Genomic DNA, 23,578 nt, shown 5'->3' on the forward strand with positions numbered 1-23,578 from the left:
TCCGTTCATAGTTCATCAGGCACTCTGTCTATCAGATCTAGTCCCTTAAATCTATTCCTCACTTCCACTGTATAATCATAATAGTGGGAGGTAATTCAGAAAAGGGCTCTTACTGGAGGAAATGGAAGTGGATGGGGAGGAATGACTATTTGCCTTCTTCTCTTATGCCACCATGCCTCTGCCCAATTCCTGTCTGGACTTGGAATGCCCCTCTGACCTGGAATGTCCCTAGCTGGCCAGAACACATGACAAACTCCTATTTTCCCCTCAAAACCCAGATAAAGTAACCCATTTCTGTGAAACCAGGCAGAGGAAATCACTTTGTACTCTTTGTGCCTTTTCACACTTCCCTTGTTGAATTGCTAACACTACATTGTAACGTTTTGGACTTGCATGGCTCTCTATTAGACTGTAAGTTTCTGAAGTGCAAGAATAATGTCTTTTTAACTCTGTTGCTTCTGTGCCTAGGACAGTATCTGTCATAAATAAGAATTCAACAAATGCTAAATGCTTGCTGAAATAAACGTAAATAACAAACCACGTCTATATTTAACAATAAGAAAACCTGAAACAAAATTAAACAATTTTGAGGAAGCACAAGGACAGTTCTACAGAGACACAAAATAATTTGTTACCTTTGCAAATCTGCGTGATGTTTGAGAAAGCCTGGCAACGTCTTCAAGATCCAGATAAGAAATGATATTCAGCAGCAAACTGTCTGAGAGCCGTTCAAGGAAGTCAAATTTACCTTCACATAAATTGAAGACATAGTCTAATATTCTTGAACCAAATATTAAGGCAATTTGAACTGTAATTCAAAAAAGCCAACAAAACAACATGGTTATCATGTGCAGTCACATAAAAACTATGATAATTATCAGTAAGACAAGCTTTGAGGCATTTTGCCCCTGAGAGCGACGTTAGATTTGCTGAGTCATTCCTACTTTCACCAAGCTGTCTCTGGTATTTACGAGGTATTTGTTTCCAACAGCTGCCTTTGCCCTAAGATCAAAATCTTTTAGGTATACTCAGTGTTGAACACAGTGATGGACTGAACCAAATTCCAGTCCAGACAACTGACTTAACTAGTCTTCATGTCATCCCCATCTTCATCCTCCCAATCGCCGAGACTAGGCAGAATGCTGGTCCACGTCATTTATTTCTACCCCTCTGCCCCCACTTTAATAGCCCTTAATTTTGATCGATTTTTGTTTTCTTCTTATTATACATTGTTTCTCTACCAAACTTCCTTTTTCACCTTCTTTCATTCCCATGAAACTGTGAATTATGAGTGGTTAAATCCAGGGGGTGATTTTTTTTTTCCCTTCCTTTTGCTTATCTATATTTTGCAATCTTTTTTTTATCATAAACTCCGTATCACCATGTAATTTTTTTCATAATCTATAACGAATGGATGGGAGGAAGAAAGAAGGGAAGAAGGCTACCGCCCTTTTATGAAAAAGAAAAATGGGGTTACAACAGAGGATTTTATGCATGTGGATCACAGCAGTTCCAGCGCTGGGGACTTTGTTTCTTGAAGCTCATTTTTCACTTCTGCCTCCAAAAGCACCACTAAGTCTAGCCTTTCTAGAGAACTTCTCTCAGAGTAGACAGAATGGATTCTCTACAGGGGACTAAGTGTGCAAGATTTGGGGACACTTCCTTCCCAACATGGAACATTCCTTCCAGGGCAAGTAGGATGAAGCTGTCAAGAATACCAGGCTCCTTGCATAAAGCAGGCAGACCGGTGATCCTAGAGGTTGATGGCTCTCCAATTTCAAAATGGATGTAAGGTAAGGGCTATGTTTACGTAAAAGCTCTGATTATGCTAACCTGGAAGAGCCAGCCATATAAGATTTCTCTCCAAAACTGGTCAGTCCAGCTTTCTAGAGGCATTAAGTGTTTTAGTTGCTTCTAAATCGAAAGTGCTACTAATTCAGAGCCTTTCTAAAGTCCAAGATTTTTCTTGGGAGGAAAATAACCCCTCAAAAACTCATCCTCATAGGGTACTTTTGTGAAGAACCCCTGGCTCACCAGCAGAATAAGAAGGAAAAAGAGGCACTTACTTATTGGTAAAACAAAACCTTTAATATAATAAATTTCTTTAAAATAATTGGAGATATTTGAACATTTTTAAATGCCAGGAAAGCATGCTCAAAGTACATGTTCAGATGTACTTTAGAAAGTCTCTACCAGGACTTCCCTGGTTAGGAATCCTCCCTCCAATGCAGGGTCTGTGGGTTCAATCCCTGGTCAGGGAACTAAGATCCCACCCACGTGCTGTGGGGCAACTAGGCCCGCAAGCCTCAACTCGAGAGAAGACTGCACACTGCAACAGAGATCCTGTGTGCCTCCACTAAGACCCAACACAGTCAAAATAATAAATAAGCACTTTTTTAAAAAAGAAAGTCTCTACCAATAAGGTCTTTTAAGTTAAAGTTATAAAAGCTATAAGATATAAAGTTATGAAAGTGAAAAGTTAAGATAAAGTTATAAAAGGACATATAGCCCTTAAGTATGTAACAGGGTAGTTTCAAAGTATACAGGTATGGGGGTACTTAGAAAAAAAATGTTTGCATGTTTGGGTTTTTTTTTAATAGCCAATAGGTCACCAACCTTAACTTCTTTTAAAATAAGGAAAACAAGGTTAGAACAAACCCCATTTGGAAGAATAAAATCCCTCCGTGTTGGAGTGTGTGACAGGCAGCCTTCCAGAGAGACCCTGTGTCTCTTCTCCTGGACTCATGCCCCTGTGCGTTCCCAGCCCACAGTGAATGAGGGCTGGCCTAGGTAACCAAGAGGAATTGCAAAAATATCCCAAGGCTGGGTCACTGAAGACATCGGTGCTTCCGTCTTGCTGTCCTGGATCACTCACTCTTGGAGAAGTCAAGGGCCATGACCTGACACTACTCCACAGCACTGTGGAGAGGTCTGTGGGGAGGGAAACTGAAAGAGCCATGTGTGTGTGTGTTTGTGTGTGTCCCCATGTGAGCCATGGCGGAACTGGATCCTCCAGCACCAACCAAGCCTTCTGATGACTGCAAATTATTACTGCAAATATGACAGCAAATTTGGTTCAGACAACATCATGCAAGATCCTAGAGCAGAATGGCTGAGCTATGCTGCTCCCAAATTCCTGACCCAACTCTCTGAGTTAATAAACGTTTATTATTTTTTAAGGCTTCCCAGGTGGTACAGTGGTAAAGAATCCAGTTGTCAATGCAGGAGATCACAAAAGGAGAGGATTTGATCCCTGGGTGAGGAAGATCCCCTGGAGAAGGAAATGGCAACCCACTCCTGTATTCTTGCCTGAGAAATCCCATGGATGGAGGAGGCTGGTGGGCTATCATCCATGGGGTCATAAAGAGTCGACACAACTGAGCACACACACATTGTTTTAAGCCTTTGGGTTTGGGGTAATTTATTACACAACCATAGGCAATAAAGATTTAGGTACCTGCAACTGTTGTGGAAACCTTGAATGCGGGATTGGCTTTGAAACTGGAAAGTAGCGGAAATTTGAATGAGCTTGAGGACAGTAGGCTGTGAAAGTGCTGCACGTAACATGCCAGCAAATTTGGAAAACTCAGCAGTGGCCACAGGACTGGAAAAGGTCAGTTTTCATTCCAATCCCAAAGAAAGGCAATGCCAAAGAATACTCAAACTAATGCACAATTGCACTCATCTCACACACTAGTAAAGTAATGCTCAAAATTCTCCAAGCCAGGCTTCAGCAACACATGAACTGTAAGGCAGAGGAACCAGAGATCAAATTGCCAACATCTGCTGGATCATGGAGAAAGCAAGAGAGTTCCAGAAAAATATCTATTTCTGCTTCATTGACTATGCCAAAGCTTTTGACTGTGTGGATCACAATAAACTGTGGAAAATTCTGAAAGAGATGGGAATCCCAGACCACCTGACCTGCCTCTTGAGAAACCTGTATGCAGGTCAGGAAGCAACAGTTAGAACTGGACATGGAACAACAGATTGGTTCCAAATAGGAAAAGGAGTACATCAAGGCTGTATATTGTCACCCTGCTTATTTAACTTATATGCAGAGTACATCATGAGAAATGCTGGGCTGGAGGAAGCACAAGCTGGAATCAAGATTGCCAGGAGAAATATCAATAACCTCAGCTATGCAGATGACACCACCCTTATGGCAGAAATTGAACAACTAAAGAGCCTCTTGATGAAAGTGAAAGAGGAGACTGAAAAAGTTGGCTTATAGCTCAACATTCAGAAAACTAAGATCATGGCATCCGGTCCCATCACTTCATGGCAAATAGATAGGGAAACAGTGGAAACAATGGCTGCCTTTATTTTTGGGGGGGCTCCAAAATCACTGCAGATGGTGACTGCAGCCATGAAATTAAAAGATGCTTGCTCCTTGGAAGAAAAGCTGTGACCAACCTAGACAATATATTAAAAAGCAGAGACATTACTTTGCCAACAATGGTCTGACTAATCAAAGCTATGGTTTTTCCAGTAGTCATGTATGGATTGATGAGCTGAGCACTAAAGAACTGATACTTTTGAACTGCAGTGTTGGAGAAGACTCTTGAGAGTCCCTTGGACTTCCACGAAATCCAACCGGTCCATCCTAAAGGAGATCAGTCGTGAGTGTTCATTGGAAGGACTGATGCTGAAGCTGAAACTCCAATACTTTGGCCACCTGATGTGAAGAGCTGACTCATTTGAAAAGACCCTGATGCTGGGAAAGATTGAGGGCAGGAGGAAAAGGGGACGACAGAGGATGAGATGGTTGGATGGCATCACCAACTCAACGGACATGAATTTGGGTAAACTCCAGGAGTTGGTGATGGACAGGGAGGCCTCGTGTGCTGCGGTCCATCAGGTCGCAGAGAGTTGGACACGACTGAGCGACTGAACTGAATTGAGCTGAGGAGAGTGTTAGTTAAAGTCTGAAAAACCTTCAGTAAATATTATACTGTGCTCAGTCGCTTAGTCATGTCCGACTCTTTGCAACCCCATGTACTGTAGCCCGCCAGTCTCCCCTGTCCATGGGGATTCTCCAGGCAAGAATACTGGAATGGGTTGCCATGCTCTCCTTCAGGGGATCTTCCCAACTGAGGGATCAAACCTAGGCCTCCCACATAGCAGGCAGATTCTTTACTGTCTGAGGCACCAGGGAAGCCCAAATATTATACTAAGTAAATAGAAGTCTGACAGACTCTGAGGAGGCTTTACAGGGTAGGTTTAAAGAAAAGTGAGGAAAATATTATTTAAAAAAAAGAAAACTGGAGAAAAGGAAGGAAAAAGCTTGAGGAAAGGGAATCCTTGCTAGGTACTGGCAGAAAGTTTTGCAAACTTCTGAATGTACATTGTTCTACAATTTTGACTTTGAAAGCACATGCATGTTTTCTATAGTCAAAACTCAAAACAGAATTTCTTAAACTTTTTTTAAAGATTGTATTCTTAACTATAAAAAATTGTAAGGTGATTGGGAAGAATTTGAGCAAAAGATATATAAGACCATAATGAAGAAAATATTAAATCTAAATAAATGGAGAGAAATACCATGCTCATGTTGGGAAGACCAAAGGATCACAGTTCTGCCAAAAACCTAGAAAGTCAATCCAAATCCAATTAGAATTTCAACAGGGAGCTCTGCATAGATTTACCAGCTTGTCTTAAAGCTCAGAGGCAGAATATAAAGTCAAGAACAGCCCATGTAAAGAATAGAATGAGGGGCTTCCCTGCTGGCTCAGTGGTTAAAGATCTGCCTGACAACGCAGGAGACATCGGTTTGATCCCTGGTCCAGGAAGATCAAGGAAGCCCATGCACCACAACTACTGAGCTTTTGCTCTAGAGTCCTGGAGCTGCGACTACTGAGCCCACGCACTGCAACTGCTGCAGACTACACGCCCTAGAGCCCGGGCTCCACAACAAGAGAAGCCAACACAGTGAGAATCCCATGCACCGTAACTAGAGAGCAGCCCCTCATCGCAGCAACTAGAGAAAGCCTATACAATAAAGAAGACCCAGCACAGCCAAAAATAAATAAATAATTAATTTAAAAAAGACTGGGACATCTCTGGAGGCTCAGTGGATGGGAGTCTGCCTGCCAACACAGGGGACACTGGTTTCATTCCTGATCCAGGAAGATCCTGAATGCCTCAGGGCAGCTAATCCTGTGCCACAACTTCTGAGCCCCTGATTTAGAGCCCTCGAGACACAACTACTGAGCCGACGTGCTCCAACTACTGAAGCCCATGCACCTGGAGCCTGTGCTCCACAACAAGAGAAGCCACCACAGTGAGAAGCCCACGAACGGCAATGAAGAGAAGCCTCCACTTGCTGTAACTAGAGAAAGCCCACTTGCAATGATAAAGGCTCAGTACAACCAAAAAGTTAAAAATAAATACATTAATTAAAAAAAAGAATAGAAGGAGGAGGCGGCAGATGAATTCATCTCCACAGGTAAGAGAACTTACTATAAAAATTGCAATTAGAGCAGTGTAGTTGGTGTAAGATGAATCATCGACCAACAGAATTAAATATCCCTGGAAATGGCAGGTGTACATTGGAACTTGCAACATGTAAGGATGGGATTACAAAACAATGTGGGATAATAAGCTATCCTATAAACGGTGTTGGCCATATTGACAGGCCATACAGAAAAATAATAATATTTCATATCATCATAACCAAAAGCAAACTTGAAATAACTTAAAGACCAAATATGAGAAACAAGTCACAAAATATTTAGGATTAAACATAAGAGTATATCCTTATGAAATCAAGGTAGGAAAAGACTTCTTAAAACATAGAAGTACAAGTCATATATTAAAAGACTGACAAATTTGAACTCCATTAAAACCATAAACTTCTTTATGGGTAAAACTCATAAACAAGGTGAAAAGATAAACCAAAGAGTTGGTGAAATATCTGTAGCACTTATATAGCCAAACCATATACATGAAAAAGTTTCTACAATGAATACAAAGAAGGTAAACAACCAGACAGAAAAAACAGACAAAGGAGATGAATTAGCAGCTCTCAGAAGGAAATTGGTCAATAAATATAAAAAGGGGTATTCAACATCATAACTAATCAGGGAATTTGCACACCCAGCTTGGCAAAATTAACATGTATCTCTGATTACACTAAATGTTGGTGAGAATGTGGGGAAATAGCATGTCTCTCATAAAATGCCAATGGAAATATAATCTGATTTAACTTATTTGGAGAGCGGACTATCCATACCTAATAAAGTTGAAGAGGCACATATTTTATAACTCAACAAACACACCACAATGTGCTCAATTTAAAGAAATGTTTACACATTGCACCAGGATAAGTGAAGATATATTGTTGCAAAAAAGTGGAAACCACCTAACTATCCTCAGTAGGGGAGATGATTGAGTGAACTGTGGTTTACAATATAAAATACCATAAGCCATTGAAATGAATGAACTTTATATATATATATATATTTGTCAACATGGGTAAATCTCAAAAAGTATTCAATGATAAAACAAAGTTGAAAATATAGTATACCACTTATGTAAAACTTTAAACTTACAAAGGTAGTATGTATTATTTATATATTTGTGACTATGTATAAAATGATACCAATTTCAGAACAATTAGTAGAAGGGAATAGAGCAAAAATAGGTGAGGAGCAGAAATTTGACTATATGCGTAAAATTTGAAATGTTTTTGAAAGACATTAAGTAAATATGGGTCTCACTTCAACAGCATTTGTATTAAAACTGGGATAATAAAGAGAAGATTCTTAGGGCCCTAAGAAAGGATAACACAAAATTAAAACAATTCAAAAAAATTAAAGCCATTCAGAGTAGATTTTTGGATCATATGCAATTAAGCTAGAAATCAAGAAAAAATGTAATAAAAAAATTCCTAACTATCTGGAACTTAAGATGTTTCTAAATAATCTATGGATCAAAGAAGAAATCAAAATGAAACTTAGAAAATATTTTACAGTGTATGAGAATAAAGATGCAACATATCAAAACTTTCCTAATACAGCTACAGCAGCACTTAAGGAAAATTTAGAGGAGAAATGGTTGAAAACAATAATTTAAGCTTTCATCTCAAGCAACTAGGAAGAGAAAAGCAAATCAGACCGAAGAAAGGTAGGAGGAAGGAAATAATAAAAGAAAGAACAGAAATCAATAATAAAAGTAAACAACAAAAGAGGAAATCAACAGAGATAAAAGTTAGGTCTTTGAAAAAATAAATAAAATTAATAAACTGCTGACAAGGTTTATCAAGAAAAAAGAAAGTACAAATTACAATTACCAAGAAATAAAACAGAGAACAGCACTACAGATGCTACAGACACTGGAAAGAAGAGGAGGTATGAGTACCTTTGTTGTTGTTGGTCACTTGATAAGTCGTGTCCGACTCTTTGTAATCCCATGAACTGCAGCACACCAGGCTTCCCTGTCCTTCACTATCTCCCAGAGTTTCCTCAAACTCATGTTCATTGAGTTGGTAATGCCATCCAACCAACTTATCCTCTGTCGCCCTTTCTCCTTCTGCCCTCAATCTTTCCCAGCAGCAGGGCCTTTCCCAGTGAGTCAGCTCGTACACCAACATATTTGATAAATTGAATAAGAAGAGGTAAATGTGACAAATTTTAAAATCTTTTGTTAGTGGTGATGGGTGTCTATAATATTATCTTCTGTTCTTTTTTGTAGCTTTAAGATATTTCTGAATTTTAAAACTTTTAAAGGGAAAGGTATAGAAGATAATGTACAAGATTCTTCTTTTTGTGTTAGCATATTTTGTATATATGGATAGACCATTTCTTGAAGGGTATATATGAAACTGTTAGTGATGGTTGTCATGGGAACTGAGAACTTGGGGCCAGAAGGGAACTTATTTTTATCCTGTACCTTTCAAAAGTGATTTATCTTTTGTTTTACTACATGCATTTTATTTGTGTTTTTTTTTTAAATATCTCGAAAGTTAGGCAATAAAAAGCGGTAAAATATGAGAGCTTTACTTAGATCTGTCTCCCCTGCTCTATAGCCCAGAGCCAGGCTTCCATGCTTCTATCTCTTGCTCCCTTCTGCCTCCCTCTTCACCCAAAGAACCCGATCCCAATTCTGCAGAAATTCTAGAGGTTCAGACTGAAGAAGCTGGTTAGGGAAGACAGAGAGAAGAAGAATGGACTAAGAGGTGGTAGCTAAGCCCAAGAGAAGGAAGTCCCAGGTCACTGTGGAGACATGGGCTTCAAGAAAGGACCTAGACAAAAGGGATCAGGGACCCATGGGATGGGGCTGGCCCAGCTTGATAAGAAGGTGAAGCCCATGTTCTTTTCCACCTTCAGATTCCAGGTAAACCAATATTCCCAGGATCTAGAACTCAGGTCAATATTTTAGGATATTAGTTTTTATTAGTGTTATCATTTTCCATTATAGTCCCCATTTCAATCATTGTCCCACTCTCCCCATAAATCATCTAAATGTCTAAAGAATTTCAACACTTTGACATCCAAACCCTGTCTCCCACATTTCCTTTCACATGCAATAGCAGAAATAAAAAAAAAACCTTGCCATTTGGTTCAGAAAATATGGTTGTTGAGATCATTTGGTTGTATCACAGGGATTTCTGTGGATTGGCCTAAATACCTAACCACAAGTTATAATTCACTAAAGATCTAAGCAACCAACTTAAAACCGGAGATAAGTTGGAAAACGACTTATTTTTAGGTGGGATTCAACCTCAACCCATGCATGAATCAGCACTTTCAACTGAGGTTATGTGGGCACACCTTTGCCCTAAACTAAATTTTAAAAAGTATTTCTGATAGCTAATTTTCTGTATGTTCCTATTAAGCTTAGTGAAAAAGAAAAAAAATCCGTAGCTATTTCCTCAGATTTTTAGAGTTCTCAGAGGTGGGAAAAAAATCTTACAAACAGGCAAATTACAGAAAGAATGTAAATGGCAATTAAATATGATGGGATTTTTACTAGTTATCAGGAAAATGCTAATTAAACACACTATTTTTACCATCAGACTGGAACAGATTAAAAAGAGTAACAATATTTAACTAGTGATGGCAAAAGTATAAGAAAACTCCTATATCCTGTTGGATGGACATATTAATATTCAGTACTTTAATATTTAATACACATCTTGGGAAAGCAATTTGTGAGTGTAGCTGAGACTGGCATCTTATGTAAGGCATTAATTACTGAAAATTGAAATATGGTGATATCAAAATATTAATGCTGTCTCATTTCATGAATAAATTTTGAAATAATGTAAATTACTCAACTTAAAATTCTTTCAAAAATAGCATAATTATAAAGTTGGCATAATTACAGAGGTCAAATGAGCTGTAGACGGCATTTGCGCTACCTCCTTGACAGTGCTACTCAAGCTGGTTAACAGAAATATCATCTCTGTCAAGTTAACTTTGATTCACACAAGGTTTTCAAGAGCTCGTTCCGTTCCGTTCTGTTCCGTCGCTCAGTCGTGTCCGACTCTTTGCGACCCTGTGGACTGTAGCCTACCAGGCTTCTCCATCCATGGGATTCTCCAGGCAAGAATACTGGAGTGGGTTACCCTTTCCTTCTCCAGGGGATCTTCCTGACCCAGGGATCGAACCCAGGTCTCCCGCATTGGAGGCTGAGGCTTTAACCTCTGAGCCAAAAGGGAAGCTCACCCCTCAAATAAAATAGTCCATATCTAGAAATGTAAATATCTTTGGACTGAGTAATTCCATGACTAAGAATCTAGGTTAATGACATTCTCACACAACTGAGCAAAGATACATATGTCCCAGAATGTACCTAAAGGCTTTTGAAAATGCCCACTAATTGAAGATTGTGTTTTTGTACACTGGAACACCATATAGTCTTAGAAAAGACCAAGGTACATCTTTATGTATGCTAACAGAAAAATGTTCCCAATATATTAAGTGCAAAAACAAATTTATGAAGTACAAATTCTATTTTTGTAAACAAACACAAAATCCAAAGCAGAAAGAATTCAAATGTAAATAAAGCTATTATAGTAGTTATCCCTGGGAAATGGAACTTGGAGGAAGAGAGGAATTTTCACTTTTAAAATTTTAGAAACCTGTAATACCTAGAATTTACTGAGTTCTTATCATATGCTAGGCAAATTCTAAGTACTTCACTCAGCTAAACTTCATAAGGACCCTATGAGGTAGATGCTATTATATTTCTGGAGACAGGTACAGAGAGATTTGCCCAGGGCTATATATCCACTGAATTTGGAGCCAGAATTTGAACAGAGGTAGTCCATGTTAAGCAACATTCTTGATTGCCAGGCTAACAGCTCTCCTTACTTTGTAGTGTACAGATGACTTTGAAAATAAAAAATATATAATTTTTGTCTTTTAAATATACAACTCTGGGGATTTCCCTGGTGTTCCAGCGGTAAAGAATCTGCCTTCCAGTGCAGGGGACATGACTTCAATCCCTGGAAGAGGAACTAAGAACCCACATACCACTGGGCAGCTAAGCCTGTGTGTGGCAACTTCTGAGCCTGAACACAACAAGGACCCAGTTCGGCCAGAAAATAAAATTTAATTTAATTAAACATTAAAATTTTTAAATAATGATATTAATAAAGGCAACAGCACCTAGCATATGTGCATAATAAAAGGATATTTCCAAAAAAATCTGGGGAAAAAAATCAGCAATGTTTTTGATTTTACAATTTAGGTTGCTGTGACACATATTATTGTGGTAGGCAGAATAACAGGCTTCCCAGGTGGCGCTAGCAGTAAAGAACCCACCTGCCAATGCAGGAGACATAAGACACCAGGGTTCAATCCCTGGGTCAGGAAGATCCCCTGAAGGAGGGCATGGTAACCCATTCCAGTATTCTTGCCTGGAGAATCCCAAGGACAGAAGGGCCTGGCGAGCTACAGTCCATGGGGTTGAAAGAGTCAGACACGATGAGTGACTTAGTATGCACGCAGGCAGAATCATGTTACCATCGTTCCCCTCCTTCAGATGTCCTATATCTTAATCTCCAGAACCTGTGGCTTTACATGGCAAAAGGAATTTTAGAGACACGATTAAGATCTTGATAAAGGAAGAGAGCCATGAAATTAAAACATGCTTGCTTCTTGGAAGAAAAGCTATAACAAACCTAAATAGAGTATTAAAAAGCAGAGACATCCTTTTGCTGGCAAGGGTTCATATGGTCAAAACTATGGTTTTTCCAGTAGTCATGTATGGATGTGAGAGTTGGACTGTAAAGAAGGCTGAATGCCAAAGCTTTCGGACTGTGGTGTTGGAGAAGACTCTTGAGAATCTCTTAGACTGCAAGGAGATCCAACCAGTCCATCCGAAAGGAAATCAGTCCTGAATATTCATTGGAAGGACTGATGCTGAAGTTGAAACTCCAATACTTTGCCCACCTGATGTGAAGAGCCGACTCATTGGAAAAGACCCTGATGCTGGGAAAGACTGAGCAAACTCTGGGAGATAGTGAAGAAAGGGGAAGCCTGGTGTGCTGCAGTCCCTGGGGTCGCAAAGAGTCAGACATGACTTAGCACCTGAACAACAAAGGGAGATAACCCTGGATGAACTGGGAGGACCCAGTGTAATCACAGGGGTTCTTAGAAGGAAAAAAGGGAGGCAGGAAGTGCAGGGTCAGAGAAGGAGATGTGAATCCGGAAGCAGTGTCAGGTTAATAACTGGACCGGCCATTGCTGACTTTGAAGATGAAGGAAGAGACCTTGAGCTAAGGAATGGGCAGCTCTAAAACCTGGAAAAGGCAAGGAAATGAATTCTCCCTCAGAACCTCCCAAAAAACAGTCCTACTAACACATTGATTTTAGTCCAATGACACTTCAGCAGTCCAGAAACCTAAGAAAATACATTTTTATCATTTAAGCCACTAAATTTGTGGTAATTTGTCACACCAGAAATAGGAGACCAATATAACCATTAATTATTAACTTAATAATGATACAATCTGTAATAAAAATTACAGGACATTCTCTTCATGGAAAGTACAATCTTGTCATGGGCTGAACTGTGCCATCCTAAACTCCCCCAGATCTGTGTATTTCAATCCTAAACCCCAGTACCTCGGAGTATGACTGTAGTGGGAGATGAATCTTTAGACAGGTGGGTGCGTGTGTGCTCAGTCATATCCACCTCTTTGCAACACCATGGACTATAGCCCATCAGGTTCCTCTGTCCATGGAATTTTCCAGGCAAGAATACTGGAGTGGGTTGCCATGTCCTACTCCAGGGGATCTTCCAGACCCGGGGATTGAAACGTCTCCTGCATTGGTGGCGGATTCTTTATCAACTGCACCACTGGGAAGCCCAGTAGGTCAAATGGGTGGGCTCTAATTTGATCTGACTAGGATTCTTATAAGAAGAGGAAATTTGGACACACAGAGAGACCCCAGGGAGAGGGTATCCACACAGAGGAACACAGTTCGGATTCTGGTTTTGTTGATGGATTAGATCAAATACGAAGGAGAAAGAAAGGAGCCAAGGATAACTTTAGGACTGGGGCCATATTTTGGCAGGAGGTATTTTTGGACATGTTACCTTTGAGTGCTTACTAGATACCCTTGGTAGAGATAGCAAGGGGGCAACTACATAAATATCTGAGTGTGGAGTTACAGGGAGAGGTGCAGACTTGAGATACCAATTTGGAACTTTCCGCTTATGAGCTTCATTTAAAGCTGGAGCTGCAGGAATTCTCTGGTGGTCCAGTAGTTAAGAATCCACCCTGCAAAGCAGGTGATGCGGGTTTGATCCCTGATGTGAGAACTAAGATCCCACATGCCATGGGGCAACTAAGCCAACAACTAGAGATCCCAAGGGCTGCAGCTAAGACCTGATATAGTTAAATAAAGATTAAAAACAGAAAACTGAGCCGATCCTCCCAGGGAATTAGTGCAGACTGACAAGCTGACAAGAGAAGAGGCTCATGAGCTGAACCCAGGGCCCCATATTTAGATTTGGAAAGATGAGAGGGACCCAGCAAGGAGACCAGGAAGATGCCAAAGAGGCTGGAGAAGGAAGGACCAAAACCAAGGAGCTCCAGGAAGCCAGAGAAGAAAACATCACCCAAAGCAAGAGAATACGGTTCTGGTCCTCTGTCGGGGTTGACTCCAACATTGACCGCGATTTCTGGAAACTTCCCGCTGGTCTTTAGGATGTTAGCAGAAGACCTTTGGAAGAAAACACTTTGAGGGGATCTTGGGAATGTGATGAAGCGGGGGTGGGTAAAATAAATCCAAACATCCTGTACTTACTAAGAACAGCAAACAAAGATTAAAGAGCTGATTCTGTACCATTCTAAAAACCTTTCAAGTGTCAGGTCATCAAATGCTCACAGTGCACACAAAGAGCAAGCATTTGACCCCCTAATGTGAGGAGGAAAGGGCTTCCCAGGTGGCACTAGTGGTTAAAGAACCCACCTGCCACTGCAGGAGACATGAGAGACTCGGGTTCGATCCCTAGGTCGGGAAGATCCCCTGGAGTAGGAAATGGCAACCCTCTCCAGTATTTTCGCCTGGAGAATCCCCATGGACCGAGGAACCTGGAGGGCTACAGTCCATGGGGTTGCACTTAGCACGCATTGAGAAGGAAATGGGCTCACAGAGGGGGTTGCACAGCCGGGCAGAGGCAGCAGAGATTCAAACTTGGCTCTGACCCCTGACCCCACTCCGTGCCACAGCGCACCCCTCTTCTGCTGCTGAGGGCTTTCTGAGGGGTTCTGAGGGATTCCCTAAGAACCGAGGGGGAGGAGGAGGGGAAACAGCAGTGCTGCTCAGAGTTTTCCCTTCTGTCAAGATTCCAGTGCTATAGGAAGTCTGCAAAGTGAGACATAGACGTCTTTGAACTTGCCAGGCCGATTTAATTTGCTATCTCCACGCTGTTCCTGGCATGAGACTGCAGCTCGCAAGGCTGCAATTTTAAAAGCCTGTTTGGGTGTATTCCTCAACTGAACTCCTCAACTCGCCTCTCTCCAGGAGGGAGTGGAGCCAGCAGGAGGCCTCAGTCAGACTCATAAATTCCCGCTTTATTGCTTACTCTTCCAGGACCAGGAAACCCACAAGTGGTCGACCTGAAGCTGATGTTGCCCCCACTCTGGTGTTTTATGAGGGGGCAAGGGCATTGGAGATGCCTGGGGCTGCAAGAAACAGGTAAGGGTTTGCCCTCAAGCCTCTAGTCAAAAGACAGTCACCTCCCAGACTCTGCTGTTGGTCCAGTGGATGAGAATCCGCCTGCCAGTGCAGGGTTCGATCCATGCTCTGGGTGGATTTAGATTCCACAAGCCATGGGACAACTGAACCCGTGTGTCACAACTATTGAGTCCGTGCTCTAGAGCCTGTGCAGCTTCACTGCAACTAGTGAAGCCCAAAGGTACCCTATAGTCCGTGCTCCGAAACAAGAGAAGCCACCGCAATGAGAAGCCCGTGCATCAAAACTAGAGAAAGCCTGTGTCCAGCAACAAAAACCCAGGGCAGCCATAAATAAATAATATAAAAATAAAATAAAACAGCTAAGTTCTTAAAAAAAAAAAAAGACAATCACCTCCCATCTCTCTAGCTAAAACCCCCATCTTCAGGTTTTTGTTGAGAGCTGTCAGAAAATCCCATGTCAATGGATGCTAAGCACTCCCTAGTCATATAGCTCCAGATTAGGTACTGTTGTGCTTAGAAAATAAAATAGAACCTGACTCAGAAACAAAATGTGTTTTATAGAAGTTTATTTTATAACTATCTTTGCAGAAACCTGTCTATTCCACAATTAAATAAGTAAGGCATGCATGGACTTATTTTTGTTCAGTGAAAAGTAGACAGTCTTCAGCATGGTTCTTTGCAGGCTGGTAATGAATTTCTTAACCAAAAACTGAGGACAATCAATCCAGATGTCTAACTCTTTGAGGAAGCAAAACCCAACCAAACCTATTCTCTCTCTTAAAAAAACAACTATTACATGTTATAATGTTAAAAGAGAGGAAATCTTTAAGAATTGTGATTATCAAAGATCCACCTAGAATGTGCCTTTTTTTTTTTATTTGCATTTTTTACTTGACAGTTCCTTTCAATCAAATTTACAGAATAAAATCTTTTTTAAAGCTGCATGTATGAGCACAAAATAGTCATGGAAATGGTATATAAAAAGTCATGACTTTGATCATATGTCATCAGTTAATTTTTTTGTTAGAATCCCTGAGAAAACAATAAAAAGCAGTCTTCTATCATTATTAAAATTGTCTATGGAAATAAAAGTTATTTAAAGTAAAATAATTGATGATACGTTTTAATTGGTGATAATAATTTCTCCTTAGTAAATTACTAGACCAGAGTGTACCTTTTAAAAATCAGATTTTGGGGGACTTTCCTGATGGTTCAGTGGCTAAGACTTCGCACTCCAAATGCAGGAGGCCTGGGTTCGATTCCTGGTGGGGGAACTAGATCCCACATGCCACAAATAAGAGTTTGTATGCCACAACTTAAAAAAAAAGATCCCACCTGCTGCAACCAAAGCTATCACGTGCCACAGCTAAGATCAGGCTCAGCCAAATAAATAAATAAAAATAAATAGTAAACAAATACATAATAAAAATAAGATTTTTTTTTTCCTACTCTCAATGCTTAGGCCTGGCAATGTCAGTAGTTAGTTACGGGATCTGGGAAAGTCACACCCATCCTGAATCTCATTTGTGAAATAGGGATAAGACTATTTATTTCACAAGAATATTATAACAATTAAATGAGAATATGTATATGAAAGTGCTTGATGTTAATATTATTAACATTGCTCGCTACCTACTCCTAATAAAATGAGAATCTCTAAAATGCCTTCTAGCTTTAAGATTTTATTGTTAAGAACTAATTATTAAAGAGTTTAAAGAAGAGTCCTTTCTGAGACAAACACTGAAGTAGTTTAGGGTGAAATGATGTAACATCTGAGGTTTACTTCAAAATAATCCAATGGGAACAGAAGGTTTTGAGTATTGTTGAATTGGGTTATGGGTGCATCAGAGCTTTGTTTTAACAAACATTCTGTCTACATTTATGTTTGAAATTTTCTCATTGAGAAGAAAAAAAGCAAAGGAGAAATTGAAGGGCAATTTCTATTATTTAGTCCAAGTGCTACTGCCTGGAAAATCCCATGGATGGAGGATCCTGGTAGGCTGCAGTCTGTGGGGTCACTAAGGGTCGGACACGGCTGAGCGACTTCACTTTCACTTTTCACTTTCACACATTGGAGAAGGAAATGGCAACCCACTCCAGTGTTCTTGCCTGGAGAATCCCAGGGATGGGGGAGCCTGGTGGGCTTCCATCTATGGGGTCACACAGAGCTGGACACGACTGAAGTGACTTAGCAGCAGCAGCAGCAGCAGCAGCTACTTAAGACTGGTTTTGGGAACTCCCTGCAGGTCCAGGGTTTAGGACTCCATGCTTCCACTGCCTAGGGCCTGAGTTACATCCCTGGTCATGGAACTAAGATCCTGCAAGCCATGTGACATGGCCAAAAAAAAAAAAAAGACTGCTTCTCATGAAAACCTGGCTAGTAAAAGAAATGATAGGGATTTTAAATGAATGCCAAAATGCATAAGAATTTAAGGACTTGATAATTTGATTATGTTTTGGAATAATCTTTTAACTTATTTTTACCTAAAGGAAAGCCATTGTAATTAAACATTAGGGAAAAAATCATATTTTCTATGTGATTTAAGATTATTAATGATGGGAATTCCCTGGCAGTCCAGTGGCTAGGACTCAGCATTTTCACCCACATGGCTTGCGGGCACAGGTTGGATTCCTGGTCGGGGAACTAAGACACCACAAGCTGCACGGCCAAATAAAAAAGATTATTAATGATTTTTTTGGGGGGGCCACATTTCTTGGCATGTGGAATCTTAGTTTCCCAACCAGAAATCGAATCCATGCCCCTTGCATTGGACGTGTGGAGTCCTAATCACTAGACAGTCAGGGCAGTCCCTCAGAGATTTTTTTTCCAAAAGAAATTTCAGGATATGTTAACAATTTTGTATTTTTTAAGAACTCAATACTCTATCAAATCTGTTATAGCCAATGAAGCTCATAGCTACATATCAATATTTCAAATGGTGAGATGTTTGCTACTTCGGTGACAAACTCTGTCACTAACTAAAGAGAACTTAACAGTAGCAAGTACATAATATACTCCCTTACCCTGAAGATGTGACTTCTCTAGGAAGTCTTCATGAGTTTCTTTTGTTTCTCCAGGTTTTGCTGATCGATACTCACTCCTCAGAGAGATCTTCCACCATCTGAAAATTACCTGCGATTGAACAGACTGAAGGTGAGATGAGTTAAAACCAACTGCAGTGTCAACAGCTGAGTTTAGGTCTGGGGTCTTAAAAAAAAATCACTATCTTGGAAGGCACATAAGGCTGTGTGTCCAACATCAGCCGTAACTTCGCAAACTGGCGTCACGTCAAATTAAACGTGAGGTCTGTGCATCAGGGAACATTTTCCTTAGAGATTAGGCGCACAAAACCAAAATGCTCAGAAGGAATCTTTAAAAAATCTATCAAGTCAATTGATGCTTAAATCACCCAGAGCTCAAAGGATACGTGTTTCTGAGAACACAGATTCTTTATGTATAGGAGCCGATTCCAAAGTAATTGCTTGGTTCTCCTCCTCCCTGTCCTGTCTACCAGGCAGACACAAGGAATGGATATCTTTCTCATGGAGAATGACAGGTACTTGGACAGAGCCAGGAAAAACACCATCATGCCTGGACTGATGCATCAAAGTATCATTACCCAGGACACGTCTCGGTAATTCATCTGATAGTGGTAATCTGATAAAGCATTTGACTGATGCATTATCATGTTAATGATAATCTGATAATGCATGAGCATTTCGGTTTATCAGAAGCAACCTCATTTCCACAGTTATGGACTGCACTTACATTCAGTGTTGATTTCAGACAGTGAACTCTTTCTGTACTAGGGCTCCCAGGGAAAAGATGGGTAAGGAGATAGAGAGTACTGAGAAACTGGCTTCCCAGTTCTGGGTTCTTCCCTAACTGGCATTTCCATGTCAGGTTAAAAATAAGCTCAAGTTTCTACTCAAGGAGAAATAGTTAAGCAAGTGAAACTCACTAAGAGGCCTCCCTTTGTTTCCTTTCCTCTCATCCACCCTGTCCATTCAGCGCTCCTGGTGGTCCTCACAGATCCCAGTGCGCCTCCTTGGGCCACTGCCCTGATCTCTATCCATTCTCCTCTCTTTTCTGGAGGCCATTCCTCGTGCTGGTCTGGGAAGCCCATCCCTGCACCCTATGAACTGCACAACTTCCGTTCCTCCTCACTCCTTTCCCCTTGCCTGTGGGTCTGGGCATCAGCCAGCTTTCCTCTCCTTCAAGAGTTGCCTCCAAATGCCCTAACATCTCCCGAGGTCCCCTCCCTCCCATCTCCCCAACTACTCCCCATCTCTGATTTCTGAAAGATGGTGCAACTCTCTCTCAGGAGGGAAGAGACCCTTCATCCCATTTTACCTAGCTCCCTGCCCAACAGCAAGTAGGTCCTGAGAAAACACTCATGGGATGAACTAGTGAAGTTGCTCAGTCGTGTCCGATTCTTTGCAATCCCATGGACTATAGCCTACCAGGCTCCTCCATCCATGGAATTTTCCAGGCAAGAGTACTGGAGTAGGTTGCCATTTCCTTCTTCAGGGGATCTTCTCAACCCAGGGATCAAACCCAGGTCTCCCACATTGCAGGCAGACGCTTTACTGTCTGAGCTACCAGGGAAGCCCCATGGGATGGGATAAACTAAAGAGTGCTTTTCATTTAGATTTTACTGCTAATCTCTACAGGAACTTCCCTCGTAGCCCAGTTGGTAAAGAATCTGCCTACAATGCAGGAGACCTGGGTTCCATTCCTGGGTCAGGAAGATCCCCTGGGGAAGGAAATGGCAACCCACTCCAGTGTTCTTGCCTAGAGAATCCCATGGACAAAGAGCCTAGCAAGCTAAAGTCTATGGGGTCACAAGAGTTGGACATGTCTCAGTGACTAAACCACCACCACAGGAGCTGAGGGGAAAATATGTACTTAAGTTACAGAGCTCTGTAATCTCACAAAACTGAGGTAGCTGATTCCTTTCGGAAAAATCCCTTAGCCTTCCTCTTTTGTTTTTTTCCTGGCATGAGGCTCACCAAGATCATTCTCTTAAGCATCTTTCTGCCCCATCTGCATAAAGTGAAGGGTTTATCAGTCTCCTAGGGCTACCATAGAAAAATACCACAGACTGGGTGGCATGAACGATAGAAATTTATTCCCTCACAGTTCTGGAGGCAGGAAGTCCAGGATCAAGGTGTGGGCAAGTCTGGTGTCTCCTGAGGCCTCTCTCCTTGGCTTGCAGGTGACACCTTCTCACTGTGTCCTCACACGGCCTTTGCTGTGAGCATGTGCACCCCCGCTGTCTCTTCCTCTTCCTTTAAGGACACTGGTCCTGTCAGACTAGGGCCCCACCCTTATGACCTTATCTAACCTTACTTCTTGAAAAGTCCTATCTACAAATACAGTTTTCAACATAAGAATTTAAAAAGAGTGTTAGTCACTCAGTCACATCCAACTCTTCACGAACCCATGGACTATAGCCCTCCAGGCTCCTCTGTCCATGGGATTTCCCAGGCAAGAATACTGGAGTGGGTAACCATTCCCTTCTTCAGGAGATCTTCCCGACCCAGGGTTCAAAACTGGGTCTCCAGGATTGCAAGCATATTTTTACCATCTGAGCCACCAGGGACACAATTCAATCTATAACAAAAGGGTATCAGGAGTCACAGTAGAAGAGCATGAATCTTGAAGCAAAGATAGACCTAGCCCATTTATTTAATCTCTCTGCACTTCTAATTTCCTTTCCATTTCCTTCTATTAAGTATCATTAAAATTTATATTAAATATTATGACAAATATTTCCTTTCTATTGGATGAAGATGCCATGTCATTTGAATCTAATGCTGTATTCTTTATGCACATAACCTAGAACTCGTAGGACTAGTTGTGAACTCTGAAATAGTTTAGTCCATTTCCTGCCACTCATCTGAACGAGGAAAACACTTCAAAGAGGTTAAGTCAGAAGTGATAAGTGTCCCTCCTTACATTCCCAGTGAATTTAAAGCTTTTGCCTGGACATGAAGGAATTCAGAGATGAAACGATAGGTGAAAAGTGACTTTATTTAGAGAAAAACGCACTTCACAGACAGTGTGGGCCATCTCAGAAACTGAAGGGCCCCACAATATGTCATGGTTAGTTTTTATGGGCTGGGTAATTTTCTAATGAATGGGAGGATTATTCCAGCTATTTTGGGGGGAGGGGACAGAGATTTCCATGAATTGGGCAACTGCCCACTTTTGACCTCTTATGTTTGGCCTCAGAACTGTCATGGTACTGGTGGGTGTCATTTAGCTAATGTATTACAGTGATCTTACAATGAAGCTCAAGGTCCAGTGGAAGTCGACTCATCTGCCATCTTGGATCTAGTTGGTTCTAACCAGTTTGTCATGTCCCATTCCTCTAAAGGTTGTGCCCTGCCCCCTCCCCTCCTATTTTACCTACAACCTACACCTACCAGATATTATCTTACAATTGAATTCTGACAGAAGCAAGACAGACACCACAGGAGTCCAAAACATGTTTCTGGAAGCTCAGTGAAGTGCTCCACAGCCCCAACCCGCTTTGACATTCTACAGGAAACTTCACAAGAAAGTTTCTCTCTGGGGCAAGTGCACCTTTTATAATGATCTAATCAGCTTACCCCTCTAGCCAGATTAAGCAACTATATTGTGGGTAAAATGGAAGATTTTGGAACACATGGAGTTCCAGACAGGGTGCGACTCCAGAAACATTTAATTACTAAGCTTACTTATGTTGTTCAAAAAAATGCAGAAAGACACCTTACAGCCTTACTTGTCAGCTTCATATCTTGCACATCAATCATTTATCAATTAAAAATTATTTCTGACATTCCTTCTGCTAATTAATTAAACCCTCGGGGACTGATTTAGAAGGCAATATTTGAAGTGCTTGCTGTAACAGCCTCAGGAGGGAGACTCCTCAGGGCACAGACTCAAGTTACCTTGCAACACAGACAAGCATCCTACTGGCTCCTCTGAGGTATTTAAAGTAAATGCCTGAGAATAGAACACTTGCCTAAGGAAACACGGCTGACTAGAACCAGAAGTCAGCCTCCTCACTCCTTACTCGCAAACACAGGGTTTGCTGTGAGTCACAAAGCTCTCTTTGTGACATAAAATCTACACTGCTCTGTATATCAGAGCAGTACACAGAAATCTGATCCTCAGAACCATAACTTAGCCTGGTCAAGACTATTATCTGAGATATTCAGTTCAGTTCAGTTCAGTCGCTCAGTTGTGTCCGACTCTTTGTGACCCCATGAATCACAGCACGCCAGGCCTCCCTGTCCATCACCAACTCCCGGAGTACACTCAAACTCATGTCCATTGAGTCGGTGATGCCATCCAGCCATCTCATTCTCTGTCGTCCCCTTCTCCTCCTGCCCCCAACCTTTCCCAGCATCAGAGTTTTTTCCAATGAGTGAACTCGTCGCATGAGGTGGCCAAAGTATTGGAGTTTCAGCTTTAGCATCAGTCCTTCCAATGAACACCCAGGATTGATCTCCTTTAGAATGGACTGGTTGGATCTCTTAAAACTTGTTAAAAGGACTACCCTGGTGGTCTAGTGATTAAGAATCCATCTTGCAATGCAGGAGACATACGTTCGATCCCTGATCAGGGAACTAAGATCCTACACACCGCAGAGCAACTAAGCCTGTGTGTCGCATCTACTGAAGGCTGTGTGCTCCAAGCCCGTTGTTGTTATTGTTCGGTTGCTAAGTCATGTCTGACTCTTTGCGACCCCATGGACTGCAGCATGCCAGGCTTCTCTGTTCATCACCATCTCCCTGAGTTTGCTCAAACTCATGTCCCTTGAGTCAGTGATGCCATCCAATGGTCTCATCCTCTGTCTCCCCCTTCTCCTCTTGCCCTCAGTTTTTCCCAGCATCAGGGTCTTTTCCAATGAGTCAGCTCTTGCATTAGGTGACCGAAGTACTGGCTCGTCAGAGCCCGTGCACCAAAACAAAAGATCCCGCATGATCCAAGAAGATCCTCCATGCTGTAACTAAGACCCAATGTGGCCAAATAAATATTCTCTAAAAAACTTATTAATCAAGATTGCTGGAAGAAATATCAATAATCTCAGATATGCAGATGACACTACCCTTATGGCAGAAAGTGAAGAGGAACTCAAAAGCCTCTTGATGAAAGTGAAAGAGGAGACTGAAAAGGTTGGCTTGAAGCTCAACATTCAGAAAACAAAGATCATGGCATCTGGTCCCATCACTTCATGGGAAATAGATGGAAAAACAGTGGAAACAGTGTCAGACTTTATTTTTTTGGGCTCCAAAATCACTGCAGATGCTGATTGCAGCCAGGAAATTAAAAGACGCTTACTCCTTGGAAGGAAAGTTATGACTAACCTTGATAATATATTAAAAAGTAGAGACATTACTTTGCCAACCAAGGTCTGTCTAGTCAA

The 23,578-nt window shown here is 41.3% G+C and overlaps 1 protein-coding gene across 2 annotated transcripts in view; it reads right to left on the reverse strand.

The window, feature by feature from the left end:
* FBXO36 (F-box protein 36) overlaps window positions 1-23,578 on the reverse strand; it is a 98,277-nt gene that overhangs the window by 17,571 nt on the left and 57,128 nt on the right. For both annotated transcript variants that reach the window (XM_088845099.1, XM_055397320.2), the window contains exons 2-3: window positions 18,183-18,291; window positions 636-808 (exon numbers count right to left, since the gene is read on the reverse strand). In XM_088845099.1, coding sequence (XP_088701225.1) covers window positions 636-808; window positions 18,183-18,291 — 282 coding nt within the window. The remainder of the gene's footprint in view (window positions 1-635; window positions 809-18,182; window positions 18,292-23,578) is intronic.

The sequence above is a fragment of the Moschus berezovskii genome, chromosome 2 (genome assembly GCF_049115385.1).
Source record: "Moschus berezovskii isolate FMDL1 chromosome 2, NW_MosBer_1.0, whole genome shotgun sequence".
NCBI lineage: Eukaryota > Metazoa > Chordata > Mammalia > Artiodactyla > Moschidae > Moschus > Moschus berezovskii.